The sequence below is a fragment of the Gracilinanus agilis genome, chromosome 5, assembly GCF_016433145.1.
Source record: "Gracilinanus agilis isolate LMUSP501 chromosome 5, AgileGrace, whole genome shotgun sequence".
NCBI classification, from domain to species: Eukaryota; Metazoa; Chordata; class Mammalia; order Didelphimorphia; family Didelphidae; genus Gracilinanus; species Gracilinanus agilis.
Genome location: NC_058134.1, coordinates 34,460,557 through 34,477,600, shown reverse-complemented (window position 1 = coordinate 34,477,600; position 17,044 = coordinate 34,460,557). Strand labels below are relative to the sequence as shown.

Sequence of the window (17,044 nt, the reverse complement as noted above, 5' to 3'; positions counted from 1 at the left end):
GAACTGTTTAATGTCACAGCATGACTTCTTAAGAATTGGTTCATTTGGGGGCAGCCGGGTAACTCAGTGGATAGAGAGCCAGATCTGGAGACAAAGAGGTTGTGGGTTCTGTTAAGAATAAAAATGATAAAGACTGATAAAATAAGAGAAATTAATGTTTTAATAGCCATGGCCTTGTTGGCGAAATATCTATGACCACGCTTGACTATCTTTTTAAATTTACCGCCAGTGCCCATCCTCTCTCTCTCTCTCGTACACTAGCCAGCCACTCAGGAAACCAAGAGGCTTTTTCTAGGTCCTCCTCTGAATTTAAGCTGTTCCATACGTGGGGACGTCAGACGTCCCCATGCCCAAAACTGGAAACCGGAAAACCCATTGGATCATGGGGGATGTAGTCTGCAAGTTTCCCACATGTCCACAGGAAGTTTGTAACATACTTTTAAATGGCACCTCCCCAATTCCAAACATACAATTCAAGTCTGGATGCCTAGCTTTGTGACCCTGGACAAGTCACGTAACACTTTGCTCTTCTGCCTTAGAACCAATTGATTCTAAGATGGAAAGTAAGTCTTTAAAAAAAAAAATGAAATCATTCAACAGATGCATCTTTCCTTGTTGAATTGCCCCTTGACTGCTCCCTGAGTTGGGGATGGATGAAATCTAGAAATCTTTCAGATACTCAGCATTTGAAGCCCGTGAATGGAATATTTGGGGCGGGAGAGTCCTTGGTCCAAAAGCAAAGTCTGATGATGTACCAGATCTGGGCTGGATCACTCCTGTGTATCTCTCTGATGTATACAGCCAGTTATTTGTAGTTTTTGTATTTGTTACACTTCTGTTCGTTACAGTTGTAGTTTTTACATTGGACAATGTAATGCTGTTGAGTCTGTTACTGTAATTTTCCAACTAGACTTCATTCCTTATCACGCAGGATGGCCAATATGCCTTGTAACACTTTTTGGACCACTCTGCCCATTTGAGGAAATTCTCTGCTGGGCCCGTGTATGGTGTGTGCTTTTGGACGTATCCGATGTCCCCTCAAAAGGTTTCAAAGTTTCTGCCCCTCTGAGCGCTTTTCTGACTTAAAATTTGAGAGGAGGGGACTCGTCTCTCTAACTTGCATCTCTTTCCTCCTGTCTTCGTACGTGTTTTTTTGGGATGTCAGTGCCGCCCTTCCCCAACCCCAGAACGCACCCCTTTCCCTTAGCTCTTCAACGAGTAAGGACGAGGAATGATGATACTAGCTTACATTTACATAGCATGTAGTTTGCATATATTATCTCCCAGGAGCCTCACAACCACCCTGTGAGGTAGGTGCTACAACTGTTATCTCCGTTTTACAGATGGAAAAGGAAGCGAGGCATGCTTGATAGAGGGCCAGCCTTGGACTCCTGGGTTTAATCCTGCTTCTAACACATATGTCCAACTCTGTGTCCCTCAGCAGCTTCCCAAGACTTCACCTTCCAGGGAGGAATCCTTTTTGGTGTTGGTCCCTTTGGAAGTAGTTCTTTTCAATAAGAAATCACTTTGCAGTAACAAAACAATACATTAGCATATATTTACAGAGCCCCCATGGCATCCGAGGGGATTCAGAAATGTGTGTCCTTTTCATGGGGTCTCCATTTGGGGATGAACGATACGGAAGGCAGCATATGATGAGTGTCACGACTAATATTCATCCTTAGTCCTTCATGATCGGGTACACTTGAGTGCTATAGATGAAGATGTGCTAGAGGGGAAGGAGATACACCACAGCTGGAGAAGATCAGATCAGAGAAGGCTTCCTAGTGAATGTGGGACTTTGGCTTGAAACACGAATCGGAGGCAGGGAAGGGCAGGGAGCGTATTTCCAAGAATGAACAAAGGGGATGAGGAGCAAGTTGAGCAGGCTGCCTAGCGGAGACCCCACACATGTATTTAGAGGCGAGACCGTGGAGATCCTTAGATAATACTAAAGAGCTTGGCATTCATCCACTATGTTCTGAGGAGATTTTGAACGTCAATCTGAAAAATACTTCAGATCATTCCCCCATTGGGTTATCCCAGGTGAAGATGGTCAAATATCTGTGGCTGAATTTCTAGGGGAATTGGTAGCTCCCCAGATGTGACAATATAAAACCCAATCAATTTCCTAGAAGGTCCACCAGAACAGAGGGGAATCTGCTCAGAGACAAAGGATCATTGCTTTTAAGTTTCAGGCTGAGGTCTCTAAGAATGTTGATCTATCTTTGTTGAAAAATCCTTAATTTTTGTCTTAGTACCAACTTTAATTCAGAAGAAGGTCAAGGACTGGGCAAATGAGGTTAAACGATTTGTCCAGTGTCACATAGGTAGGAAGTATCTAAGGCTAGATTTGAATCCAGATCTTCCCAACTGCAGACCTGGCACTATCCACTGAGCCACCTAAATGCCCGAATGTTGACCTGTCTTAAGAAATGTCACCCCATGTGTGTTCCTTAGAAACCACATTGCTCCTTGACCTTATGTAGGTTGGGTTGGTCCTCTCTGGATCACTTAGGATCAGCATAAATATAAAAAGAAAATTATTGGGAAGATTTAGATGTTAACAGGACTTGGGAAATTTGAGTTTGGATCTACCAAGCACCCCACTGAGTCGATGAGAAAGTTACTACTCATATGTGAGCCATGGTAAGCTGGTCGCCTTTAGCTGCTTCTTACCTGAACCTCTGGTGCTTCCTTGTAGCTGCTCACGTGTCTCACCTGGAGAATGTGGCGGAGGAAGAAATGAACAGACTGCTGGGCATTGTATTGGACGTGGAATATCTCTTTACGTGTGTTCACAAAGAAGAAGATGCAGACACCAAACAAGTTTATTTCTACCTGTTCAAGGTAAGGGTTTGTTTTTCCTTTTCTTTTTTTCCTTTTCCTTTTCCTTTTCTTTTTCCTTTTCTTCTTTCTTTTTCTTTTTCTTTTTTTTTTAAACCCTTACCTTCTGTCTCAGAATCAATAGTGGGTATTGTTACTAAAGGAGAAGAGTGGTAAGAGCTAGGCAATGGGAGTCAAGTGACTTGCCCAGGGTCACACAGCTGGGAAATGTCTGAGGCCAGATTTAAACCCAGGACCTCCCATCTCTAGGCCTCACTCCCAATCCACTGAGCCACCCAGCTGCTCCTGCTTTTTCTTGAACATCTCTCGTTAGTTTTTTCACTGAGCCACAGAATGTTAGATGTCCTGGAGGAAAGATGCCTTTGCTTTAAACATCATGGTTATTTCTCGGTATACCCAACCTCTTCCCCAAATGAGCAACCCCCTCTCATTAAAGTATAGCAGTGACCGTGCTGGACCCTGGAAGCTACATCGCAGCCTTCTCCTCCTCCCACCAGCTCCCTAAAGGAGGGAGGCAGATTTCTGCATGTATTTTCGGCGGCCGGTTTGGGCTCTTACACTCCCTTGGTCTGACTTTGTTTTAGTGTTTGTTGATTGTAGCCATTTTGTATATGGTTCCCCTGGTTCTGCTCGCCGTTCTCTTCTTCAGGGAACAGATTGCAAGTTTCTTGGAATTGCTCCCATTCGTGCTTCCACGTGGGGCAGCCTTATTCTACTACATTCACACGCCGCAGCTTCTTTAGTGGTTCCTCCGTCTTTTTATCCTGGCTACAGTTTCTGTGTACGTAGCTGTTGCCATGCTGCTCCCCCATTCGGCTGGAGCTCCTTGAGGGCAGGGATCGTTTCGCTTGTGTTTCCGTGCCCAAGAAATGCCCGTTGGCTTGTTGGCTTGACCATGGATGCCAAATATTTTACCTTTTTATTTTTGCCACGTAAGTTTGTTATTACTCTTCAGTTATACATGGAGCCTCTTTGGCTTTGCCCTCCTTGGGGGATATGCCCAGGAACGGACCCTTTAGTGACTCTTCTTAGAAAATTTCAGATTGTTTTCCCAAATGGCCCAGGCCGTGCCAAGGCTCCATGGACAGGGTATCGGTCCGTTGACCTTATTTCAGAGACGCGATTTAGAAGTTCTTTGAAAAACATTTTCTTTTTAAATTGTGAACTTGGCAAATGTATGAGAAAAATGATGTGCTCTGCATTCTAGCCAAAGTCAAAGGCAGCAGACAGGCAGTTTTCTTCTGCAAATCATATCCTTTCTGTCCCTAGCAATGCCACCCAACATGCATGTGCACACACACGTGTACAGATATGTATATACACACGTATATAACTATACACATGTGTATACACATAAATAAAATAGACTGTATATTTGTGGTGCAATGGCAATGTTGTATAACAATGTTGAAGTAAGAAAGAAAACCTTCCGCAGATAGAGGAAATAACAGTGTACTGTTTGGGGTCAGGGTTTTTGTTTTTAATTAATTTTTGGGAGGGGCTTTAGGGGTTTTGATTTGCCCAAACACAACAGGAGACACTTCCATTCAATAGCAATATTCTCTGAGAAGTAAATTCCAGACTCCTGAACTTCCCCTTTAACCAGAGAATTCCCCTTTCGGTCTGGTCAAAGGTATGCCGCAGGAATGGTTTTAATGAGATCAAACAAGTCTCTAGAGCTCGGTCCCCGTGGACAAGGCGACTCCTCTTCCTCTTCTCTTCATGGAAGGCTGATGGGGTTATTGATTCCAGTGAACCCAAGGATCCTGGCTAGGATACCGCCGGGTTATTATTTTTTTTCTGAACAATTGTGGCTTCACTACGCTGTGTATTGACAACTGAGAACGAATCCATGGATGAAGAACAGCAGAGAGGATTCTTTTAGAAACAGAATTCGTGTTATGGCTAGCTAGGGGCTCTCTGGTAGCTTTTTACAAGCACCTTTTCCTACATAATCCTGCTCAAAAATAACCTCCTCCAGGAAGCCTTTCCTGATCAGTCTTTGTACCAGTGCCCTCACTCTAGTACTTCCTCAGCATTCCCAGAGATGATCATAGCTAGCTTTCCTGTGATTTATATGTTATCTTGCTTGAGCCTCACAACAACAACCAGGGGTCTCAGGTGCTGTCATGACTCCCCATCAAGAAATGGAGGCGCAGAGATGTTAAGTGACTTGCCCAGGGCCACATCATTTAGTAAGTGGGGTAGGATTTGAACTCGGGCCAGTGCTCTATCCACCATGCCCTGTTTTTTTACATTGAGTTACTTCTTCAGAACTTTATTTCAACTCTTTCATCTTCCCCCTGAGGTCATTCATCCAGGGAGGACAGGCATTTCTTTCTTTTTTCTTTCCCTTCCAGAGCTTCATACAGTTCTCTGCACACTGTCCACGGTTAACAAATACTTTCAGAGAAGAGATGTGTCTTCATCTTAGGTCATAAACGCCGTTTCCCATGAATAACAAAAACAAAAACAACTCACATTTCTGTAGCACTTTAAAATTTGCAAACTACTTGGATATGGGTTGTCTCATTTGATGCTCACCACAAGCCTGTCAGGTGGGTGCCGTTATTATCCCTGGTTTACAGTTGGGGAATCCAAGGCTCAGAAAGGTAAATGACTTGCCTAGGGTCACACAGCTAAGCTAGGAAGTCTGCCTGCCTCCTGGCCCAGCTGTATAGACAGGAGCTGAACTCTGTGTCACTAGCTCGTCTCTATTCATTGCTGCTGCTCTTCCTGCTCCCATATCTACTGGCTTCGCAGCAGGGAGTACCTGCTTCAGGTGATTAACCCCCCAGAACTGCCAGGGGGTTGCAGAAAAAGCTCGAGGTTTGAGATAGATTCTGAAAACGTTTTTGTGTCCACTTGAGGTCTTATTCTCTCTTTCTGAAGGTTTTTGGAGGCTGCAGGGGTCCCTGGGACAAGAAACACTTGCAGCTGATGGGGAGGCAGCTTCACAGGGTGTGTTCGCTTTGGCATTATCCAGCTCAAGCCTCTTCTCTTGGTTCTGGGGGACTCCGGAACCTCCTGACGATATCTGGTGTACTGTGAGGTTTGGAGATTCCATTCGGGATCCTAGATGGAGGCCAACCAGGCAAACCCCTCTTTGGACAGACGAAGAGACAGAAGCCCCCAAGTGAAAAGTAACTTGCCTGAATGTCAGGATTCAAACCCAAGTCCCCTGACCCCAAATCTGCATCGCAGCCTGGCTTGGTAATAATAGTCACTCTCCTAGGTTTCTTGAGGCTCCAGTGTCCTTCCAGAAGATGAGGGTGACTCAGTGTAACTCCTATTTCCTCAAAGAAATTTTCTTTAACCATGAGAGAAGGAAGCTCTCTTCATCCATCCATGAATCCATCTGGGGAAACTGATTATTTTGGATCTAAATACAAGATGTGGGGGAAAAAACTTGGCTAGACTAGGGTGTTGATTTGAAGATGATCTGGGGGTTCTAGTGTCCAACAAACTCAATGAGTCACCAAGTGGCAGCCAAGAAGGCAAATGCAGGCTTAGGGTGTGTTCACAGAGGCATGAGTCCTCAGACTAAGGAGATGATGGGATCATCCTGCCCTGCTCTGCTCAGATTCCATCTGGAAAACGTGATGTTCAGATTGGAGAACCTCATTAGAAGGGCACCAACAAGCTAGGAAGACAAACATCCATTGAGGCCATCCACAAAGACCCGTTAGTGCCCAGTGCCTCCTCTCCTCTCCTGACTTTGTGTTTATTTTATACCTTGTTTTGTTGCCCTGCTGGAATGTTGCTTCCCATTTTATCTTTGATGCCTTCAGTGTCTAACACTAGTGCCTGGCACATAGTAGGAGCTGAATAATGATAGTTGATTGATCAACGGGATGAGCCAGAATGGCGAAAACTCTTGAATTCGTGTTATATGTGGATCAGTTGCAGGAACCGGGTATATTAGTTTGGGGAAGAAAGATTTAGGTGGGCTGTGATCGCCGACTTCAAGTCGTGTCACAGAATAGAGACTAGACTGGTTTTGTTTAATCCTGGGGGGCAGAATTAAGAGCAGACAATGGTGGCCGCCCAATGGAATGTTGAAGCTTGATGATGGGGGAAAACCTTAAAAAATTACTTCTAGCTCTCAAAAAATGAAATCAACTCTGATCAAAGGTGGTCGAAGACCTTCCCTCACTGAAGGTCTTCAAGCAAAGCCTGTGAGTGTCATAGATCTAGAACTAGTAGACAACTCAAGGTCATCTAGTCCAACCTCTTCCTTTTATAGACGAGGAAGCTGATACCTCGGAAGGTTCAATGGTTAGGCTGTTAAGTGATGTGTAGTGCAATGGCCTTAAACTCAGGTAGAAACTGCATTCTTTTGGGCTTCATACGTACTTAGAAAACCACAAAGTAACATTATCTATGTGGTATTATAGTTTTGTTTATCTTGTTAAGCCTTTTCCAATTAGATTTTTTAAGATCTGGTTTCTAAGTAACCTCCTGGGCCAGATAACATTGGTATCTAGTTCAAGAAGCTCTTTGCCTGGTACAGAAGTGACTAGTAAATCTTTGCTGATTGATTGAAGAACAGTAAGAGCTAGGCATTTGGGGCTAAGTGACTTGTACAGGGACACATCTAGGAAGTGTCTGAGAACAGGTTTGAACTTAGGACCTCCTGTCTTTGGGTCTGACTCTCAGCCCACTGAGCTACTTCCCCCAAATAACATTTGAATCTGTGGTACCCAACCTGGTCTAGTGAATAGAGGACTAGACTTGGAGTCAGGAATAATAGAATTTAAATGCTCCCTCAGAAACTTATTGGCTGTAAGACCCTGGGTAAGTCATTTATCTCTCTTAACTTTAGTCTTCTCATCTATAAAATGGGGAGAATAATAGCACCCACCTTCCAGAGTTGCTGTGAGATAATATAGATTTATTTCACCTCATTTTCAAATTTTATTTTGTATTATTTATTTGGGGACTGGGCATTTGTCAGCTTTCGAGTGTTTTTTAACTGTATTAGCAATTCTTTTGCTATGGAACATATTTTCACAAATACAAATCATCATCATCATCATGACTGTTATTGCTTCCTAAAGTCACTCGGGTGTCTCAGAGGCAGAATGTGAAGCCACCTCCTCTGGCTCCAGGGAACGAGTTCTTTCCTCTGTACCAAACCTAAGAAGGCTGCTGCCCTTCAGGATGGGTCGTTTGGGTCTCCCTCTGAGATTCTGTGATTCTGACAAGGCCCGAGTCATCCAGGCCCAGCTGTGCTGGAGCCGCCCCCTCTCTTAAGGGCTCTGGAAGAGACGTTAGTAAAAGAAAAACAGGGCCTGCAAGAATGTAGCTGTTATTTGTGTTGGCGCCGCTCCTTGGCAGGCGCCCATCGCCCCGCTGGAAGTAAAGGTGGCGTCAAGGTTTCCATCCTGTCAGCCTCCCGATTGGATTCTGTTTATAAGCAACCCAGCGGCCCAGAAAACATTGGTGTCCGGTTCAGAAAGGCCCTTTGCCTGGACAGAGGTGACGAGTAAATCGTTGTGGATGGATTGAAATGCCGCCTTTTTTAACAAGGCAACGTGTTACTCGTCGCTTAGGTTAAACACAAAAAAGTCAAAAAATCGAGCTCGGTTGCCTCGACTATTGGACTCCAGGCAAATAATTCAAAAGGCATCTTTTACGGAACCTTTCTCCTGTTTGGCATAAGTTCCCAATTTACAGAAATAGCCGCTGTGAGTTAAGGAGATACTCAAAACAATTTTCAAGCCCATGTTTGAAAACAAACCGCCTTCTATTCCTTGTTAAAAATAGATTTTTGAAGGGAACGGTGGCAGTCCTATTGAGACCTATTAAAGACCACAGGATGCTAGAGCTCAAAGGGATACTGGATATTTCTTCATTTTACACAGGTGGAAACTGAGGCAATGGAAAATTCAATGGCTCTGGAAGCAGGATTCAATTTTTTTCCTCTGGCAATCACTGCTCGTGGCCATGCTCAAGTTTGCATCCTTGTGCCTCAGTTTTCTCTTCTGTAAAAATGAAGGCACTGAAGGGCAACTAAGCAGCTAGAGAGCCAGGCCTAGAGACAGTCCTGGGTTCAAATTTGATCTCAGACACATCCTAGCTATGTGACCCTGGTCAAGTCACTTAACCCCAGTCACCTCTCCCTTACCGCTCTTTTGCCTTGGATCAATACCTAGTATTAATTGTAAGTCAAGGTAAAAGTTTAAAAAACTCCAGACATCGAACTCTATGATCTCCAGCTCTCAACATGTGATCTATAAGATTAGAGGTTGGTCTAGGTGACCCCTGTAACCCCTTTCAGCTCCCCAACTCTGATCCTAAGAGACGAAAGAGCTTGTTTACAGTTAGTGCATCCTTTTGGTAGAATTGAAGCTTTTTGACCCCCAGATATTTGTGTTGTTCCTAAAATAACATGCTGGCTCTAAATTTTGAAATCCTGATTCCTCAAATGACCCATTTTGCCAGCAGTCATGGATGAGGGTGACCAGAACAAATCTTTCCTTTTTTCCTTTCAGTCCTGAGAGGTTTTGCCACGAACCATTAAAAAAACAAAAAACAAAAAACAATCTGTACCTTCTATCTTAGAATCTATACTGTGTATTGATTCCAAGACAGAAGATTGGTAAGGGCTAGGCAATGGGGGTTGAGTGACTTGCCCAGGGTCACAGAGCTAGGAAGTATTTGAGGTCAGATTTGAACCCAGGACCTCCCATCTCTAGGCCTGGCTCTCAATCTACTGAGCCACCCAGCTGCCTCCTTCCCCCAAGCCCCATGAACTATTATTATCATCACCATTGATCTATAACGTTGCAAGTCACTCAATCTCTCAATTTTCTTATCTGTAAAATGGGATACCCAACTCTTAAGATTGTCATGCAGCCCAGATGGTTAATATACAGAGAGTGCTTCGTAAGCCTTACTGTATTTTACACATGGAAGTGATGCTGATGATGAGATTAAAAACAAGGACAGTCTTTGGTGAGGGTTAGTCAAGGCCTTTGTGGCTGTTGGAACAAATTGTTCTCATCCGTCCCTTCCACGGGGGGATGTCTTGGCATGCTCGAGATGGACACTCCACTAAGTCACCGATGGGCCGGACGTCTTAGCATCAAGGCTATTTCTAAGCATATAGCCAGAGGGAGTGCAGTGGAAAGATGGGGGGGGGGTATGACCAAAATACATCCATGGCAGTTTGGCGACTCAGAGGAGCCCCAATTTCAGCAGAAAGTAAAATATTTCAACATGGTGGCTCTGGGAGCTCTTCTTCTCACTTGGGTGTCAGCTGTTTCCAATGGTGGGAAATTAATCCTACTGTTTTGAATGTGCCGAAGAATTAGCTTTTTAAAGCTGTCCTTGGATAATCCTTAGTTAATTTATCGGTTTTATAAATCTGAATTCCCTCTTGTGTCAGAAGGATTAAATTTACTCTGGTCGGTGCTAAAAGTGGGGAGAGGAAGCTGCAAAGAAACAAATTTAGATTTGATGTCAGGAAAAACTGGCCGACAGTTGGGAGTCATCACCAAGTGGAATGGCTTTTCCTGAGAAAGTGCTTACTTTGAGGACTTCCTGCCGAGGTGAGAAGATCTCAGGTTCAGGGTGTTGTAGAAAGTTCTTCAGGCCTAGGTTCCATTAAATGGCGTCTAAAGTTCCTTTTACAACCCTGAATCTGGTTCTGCTTTTGTGGACAATAAAACCTGGGATGTTTTAAACTCCGTGTTTGTGTGTGTCTGTATGAGACACACACAGAGACAGATAGACAGAAAAAGAGAGATTTGAAGTGAGTGAAATGGCAGGCCCTGAAAATGACCATCCCTCAAGTTTTGCAAAATTCTAACATAAAGAGCCCTAGACAATACTTTGCACTGATCAACTTTTTTTTAATCTAATATATTAGGTTTTTATTTTGCTATTATTTTAAGATTTTTTGTTTAAAAATATTTTTCCATGGTTCCATGATTCATTTTCTTTCTGTCCCCTCTTCCCTCTCCTCTCCCAGAGCCTACAAGCAATTCCACTGGATTATATAAATGTTATCACTTGATACCGATTTCCATTTTATTCATTTTTGCAATAGAGCCATCTTTTAAAATGAAAACCCTGAATCCTATACCCATACAAACAAGTGGGAGTCCTATGTTTTTCTTCTGTGTTTTGTTATGTAAAGGATGGCAGCATGGAATCCCTGGAGAACTTTGGGTGAGGCTGACCCTGTATTTTGCAGGGATTCCATGCTGCCATCCTTTACATAACAGTTTCTGTTCTCACAGTCCTTTCTCTGGATGTGAATAGCATCTTTCTCATAAGTCCCTCAGAATTGTCCTGGATCATTGCATGGCTGCTAGTAGAGAAGATCATTACTTTGGATAGTTCCACACAGTGTATCAGTCTCTGTGTACAATGTTCTCCTGGTTCTGCTCCTTTCGCTCTGCTTCATTTCATGGAGGTTCTTCTGGTTCATGTAGAAATCCTCCAGTTCCACCGATGGACTTTTCAAAGCAATCTTGATCTAATGGCATAAAAACATGAGAGCCTTCGAGTTCTGTCATAGAAACATCTTCAACTTGTCTATCACCTTTAGTATTCCCTTAACGAAGAAAAGTGCAAGGGGAAGAATTGGTAGGTTGCCACCAGTGCAGTTGGGGAGAGAGAGAACTGTGTAGGAGGGGAGTTCCCTTCAGTGACTCTTCTTCCTGGGGAAAAAAAATGATCTGGTGGTCCGACATGGAAGATACCTGGCAACTGTAGACCTTTGGGAAGGGGCGGATGTAATGTAGGTTAAAAATGTGGATAATGCCTTTTCCTCAGTCTTTGTCAGCCTTTCTCAGATGCGTGTGTTCTAACATTTTTTATTTTTTTTGGATTCTTGGCAGCTCTTGAGAAAATGCATTTTACAAATGGGGAAACCTGTCGTTGAAGGATCCTTGGAGAGCCCTCCATTTGAGAAGCCTAGTATTGAACAGGTAAAAATACATATTTACACTGACTCCAATTCAAAGAATTCATTTATGATCACTAAACATTTATTAAGGACCTACTGTGTTTGTTTGCTTTTTTTTTTATTGCCTGATGGATTATTTGGATTGATAAGCATTAATTTTCTGTCCCTCTACCTCTCTCCCCACTGAAGAAAGTCAAAACCTTAGTAATGCATATGCATAGTCAATGTAAAATAACAGTCATCTTTGGGGAGATGCTGTCATCTTCATTTTCCAGATGTGGACATTGAGGCTGATAGAAGGACAGTCACTGGCCTGGGGTCACTTTGCATTTGAGTGCCAGTAGAAGGATTTTGATTCTAAGTTCAGTGGTTGAATACCACACCAGAGTGCCTCTGCCACTTTGGATATAGATAAAGAAATACAAAGTAATAAAAAAACCAAACCTGGTCCTCTGCCACCTTTCCTGCTTTCTTATATCTTTCTACCACGTATTCTTCGACACAGTGACACTGGCTTTCTGTCCATTCATTCCTCAAACCTGACACTCGATCTCCTGACTCAGTGCCTTATCATTTTTTTTAAACAGGTTTTTATTGAGGTCTTTTTTTTTCTGTTGCTGTAATTTCCCCTTTTCTCTCCTAGAGAGCCACCCTATCAGATTCTTTTTTTTTAATAATCCTGATACTGAAATCAGGGAAAGATTATGCGCAGGAGAACTATAGAGCAATATCACTCATGCATATTGACTCGAAAGTTTTAAATAAAATCCTATCCAGACTATAGCAATTTATCCACAAATTCATTCATGATGTCCAAATTGGATTTATACCAAGGGTACACAGATGGGTCAGTGTTAGGAAAATGAATGAAACATTTAAATTATTTAAATTTTATAAATTTAATTTATAATTTATAATATTTTATTATAATATATGATCATAATATAATAATATATCAGAATATGATATGATATAATATAATAATATATAATTATGTAATTATAATATAATTTATGATTTTATGAATTTAATTTATAAATATATTTTATAGATATAAGTTTTATAAATAAAATAAAAAATTTAAATTAAATGAACATTTAAAAATTAATGAGCGTTTAAAAAAAATATCCAAACCTACATGATTGTCTCAATGACTTTAGAAAAAAACCTTTGACAAAAGTATTCCACTCATTTAAGCTGTTTTGTTGTTCAGTCTTTTCAGTCGTGTCTCACTCTTCATGGCCCCATTTTTTGGCAAAACTACTGGAGTGGTTTGCCATTTCCTTCTCCAGCTCATTTTATGGATGAGGAAACTGAGGCAAACAGAGTTAAGTGATTTGTCTAGGGTCATAGAGCTAATAAGTGTCTGAGGCCAGATTTGAACTCATGTCTTCCTGACTCTAGATCTAGCACTATCCATTGGGCCACCTCACTGCTCCTCATTTATGTTAAAGATCCTACAAAGGATTGGCATAGAAATGGTTTTAAAAATATAAGAAACATTTAAAAGCTAAAGCAATGCAATGGAATACACAAGCACCTTTCCTAGTTCAAAAAGATGCCCACCCTCCCCACTGCTGTTGGGTGATGTGATTCTGAGATTGTTAGCAAGAGCAAGAAGATTGTGCATTTTCCCTGGCTTTCCCCCATCCCTCGAGTGCTCTTCTTCCTCAGTCCTGCCTCTTGACTTTCTTGCTTTCTTCAGATCGCTGAAGTCGATGCCTTTCCAGGTCCTCCCGGAGACTCTCTCCAGCTTATCTGCTGACTATATCTACTTTGTATTCGGTGGCTTGTCTGTTGTCTCCCCCATTAGATTGTGAGCTCCACGAGAATAGAAGCTTTTAAAAAATGTATCTGTACTATTTATTTAGCACAGTCCCTGGCAGACAGTAGGTGCTTAATAAATGCTTGTCGAGTGGCTCATTACAAAGCGATTCAAATGGAAAAGAGTGATAAGTATAAAAAACACTCTTCTCCTCTTGCTGGGTGATCCATTCCCTTCCAGCCTTTCCCACGTCTTGGCTTCACTCTCCATATTCTGCCTTAGTCTTAGTATTTTCTTTTTTAACCCATACCTTTATCTCTCTCAGAATTAACACTAAGCATCCGTTCCAAGACAGAAGAGTGGTAAGGACTAGGCAATAGCTCCCAACTCCAAGCCTGCCTCTATCCACTGAGCCACTCAGCCGCCCTCGTCCTCTTCCCTATTCTGCCTTCTTTTTAGTTTGCTTTTTTAAGGCCATCTTGGACACTGGAAGCCAGCTTTGCAAAATCCCGCCCGCTCGGGTCTCGATGAGCCAAGGCGAATGTTTAACTTGGGAAAGAACTTGGCTTTTGTTTTTTGGGGTGTCTGACTGGGCAGTGTTCACTTTTAAAATTAATATGCACGTCTGAGCAGGGAGAAACAAAATGGAATGTGTAAACACGAAGGAAAGGATTAAATGTGCCTTTTCTTGGTGCTGATGTTTTACCATTCGGATTCCTCCTTTACTTTGGCACTTAGTGAAAAAGCCTTTTGAAGCAAGGGAACCCAATCGTTTTGAGAAAGAAGCCTCATCGGTCAAACCGCGCTGGAGGTGGAGAGCCTTGAAAGTGGCATCCACGTCCACTCTGGCTCGTGGTCTTAGGGAATATGTTGATGCCTGTTAAATGATGGGTTAGGTGCCATGAGCCGTTCTAGCTAATTAGTGCCCAGACAGATGAGATCTTAGCTCAACTCTGTGGCAAGACTAATGAGCGTAGATGTGGTCTTGGAGGGGCTCGGGGGAACCCTGTTACTTTTTTTGTTTTTAAAAATTAATTTCTATTGAAAGTTTTTATTTTAATGTAACCTGTGGTTGCCACTGTAGCCATTCTCTCACCCATCCCTTCTTCAAAAGGATAAAAAAAAAAGGAGGAAGATAATTTTAAGAAAACTGTACAATAATTCTGTACATGTGTCTGGTGTCATAGGCAGTGTTCCCATGATCCTCCTGTTCTTCAGGGAAGCAAAAGTGTTGTCTTTTCATTTTTCTGCTTTGGGGCCACACTTGGTCATGAGAAGAAAACGTGTGTGTGTTCAGATGGGAGGCTAATTCTAGTTATAGTTTATTTTGAAAGCTAAAAATTTAAAATGGAAGAGAGAAATTTTTTGGTGAGCTGAATAATTAGGGCTCTTTTCGTATTCCTCAAATTATTCTATATGTATTTGCCTGTTTCCATGCTGTAGACCATCTGTAGGATCATAGGTTTAAAGGTGAAGGGGATCTTTGAGGCTATCTCGTCTCATTTTACAGATGAAACTATGGCCCAGAGGTATTAAATGACTTGTCCGAGGTCACACAGGTTTCTCTTTTCATTTTCCTGAGCTCCCTGACTTCAGATTCAGGAGGAAAATTTAGGTTTATTATAAGGAAAAATCTTCCTAAAGCTGAGTGCTTATCTAAAAATGAAATGGACTGTTTTGGAATGTTGGGTTCTCTTTGGAGGTCTTCAGACAGAGACCTCCGTTTCCTTACTTTTCCTCTTCCTGTTGCACCACCCTGCCCATTCTCATCGAATAGCAGCTCTTTTGAGGGAGAGGGCTTGTCTTTTATATTCTTTTTGGATCTCTCTCCCCTAGCACAGAAGCACACTTTGCCTGAAGTAGATGCTCAGGAGTAGATAACTTGTTGAAGTAGAACTTTATGCATTTAGAAATTCAGGACCTTTGGACGAAATGTGCAGGCCAAGAGGATGATGTTGTAATGGTTTATTTCATTAGAAGTCCTTTAGCAATCTTGTGATTGCAATTTTAAAAGGCAAAGAGAAATAAACCAAAGTTTGTGATCCTTCAGGGCGTTTGTATTCAAGTTGTGCTTTGCTGACAATACCGGAAAAATTGTCTTGTCACTCATTAATTTTAAAGCGGAAATATTTCCAAGAGAAGCGTTTGACACTTCAAGCTTGTGGTTTTGTTTTCTCAGCCACATTTCATTTTTTCAGGCAAGTCGAAGGCCCAGGATTCCAGGCCCTGGTTCCCATCTTCTTCCATATTGCACTCATTACCGTCTTGGATGAGTTTCCTTCTTTGCATCTCATTCTTTTCAGAAGTGAATTGGAGATGACACTTGTTTGCAGAATGCTCTGGGTCTTCTGCCTGATAATCTTTTCCTATTCAGACAGTTAAACACGAGCGGGTCCCCATCTGTCCAAACACTTGCGTTCGCAGCCCGAGAGTCAGCTTTGATTCTTCTCTCTCAATTCTCCTGTCTAATTAATTGCCAAGTCATTTGAGCTCTCCCTCCACATTTCCCGAGTCTATTCTGAGGCCTTTCTGGAGCACAGCCCTCCTCTCCCGCAGTCACTGATGTTCTCTTCCTCTGGAAATTATCCCGTGTTTTCCTTGTGTTTACTTCATGTGTACATATTGCGACCTTTAGCAGAATCAAAGTTTCTGGAGGGCAGAGATGATTTCCCAGCACTTAGCGCACTTAGAGCTGGCGATTGGTTGTTGAATGTCTGTTTAATGCCGGTGCAATGGCTGTAACCAGTGTCTTCCCTCTTTTTAAGGGTGTGAATAATTTTGTCCAGTACAAGTTTAGTCACCTACCCTCCAAAGAGAGGCAGACGATCGTTGAGCTGGCCAAGATGTTCCTAAATCGCATCAACTATTGGCACCTGGAGACGCCGTCTCAACGAAGACTGCGCTCTCCAAACGATGATGTCGCAGGATACAAGGTGAACTATACCAGGTAATTGCATCAGGTGTGCTCATCAGGGCTTCTGGAAGTGGCTCTGGCTCCTCCAAAGCCATGCTGCTCGAGAACAAACTCTGAATGGTCTTAGAAAATTGGGCAAACCAAAGGTGAGGGTCAGGCCCACCAATGGACTGTGTGTCTGTCATCCAAGGGCTGGTCTGAATGAGGAAAGGCTCACTCAGCCTCAGCAGCTCTCAGAGAGCCTTTCCCAGTAGTTTGTGACTTGTGTTGGTGGAGATCATAGCCAAAGGGCTGAAATGATCCTTGTATCATGAAGATTAGATTCTTCAGATTGATATATTTACTCTCTCTCTGACTCCCTCTTCCTCTCTCTCCCTCTCTCCCTTTTCCTTTCCCTTTTTCCTTTTTTCCTTCCCTCTCTTTCTCCCTCTTCCTCTTTCTCCCTCTCTCCTTCCCTCTCTTCCTCTCTCCCTCTTCCTCTCTCTCTCCCTCTGTCTCCCTCTTCACCTCTTTCTCCCTCTGTCTCCCTCTCCCTTTCTCCCTCTTCCTCTCCCTTTCCCTCTTCTCTCTTTCCCTCTTCTCTCTCTCCCTTCCTTCC

The 17,044-nt window shown here is 42.7% G+C and overlaps 1 protein-coding gene across 1 annotated transcript in view; it reads left to right on the top strand.

The window, feature by feature from the left end:
- KAT2B (lysine acetyltransferase 2B) overlaps positions 1-17,044 on the top strand; it is a 95,221-nt gene that overhangs the window by 19,834 nt on the left and 58,343 nt on the right. Inside the window, exons 4-6 of the mRNA XM_044678887.1 lie at positions 2,705-2,850; positions 11,700-11,789; positions 16,298-16,479. Of these exons, the coding sequence (XP_044534822.1) occupies positions 2,705-2,850; positions 11,700-11,789; positions 16,298-16,479 (418 nt within the window). The remainder of the gene's footprint in view (positions 1-2,704; positions 2,851-11,699; positions 11,790-16,297; positions 16,480-17,044) is intronic.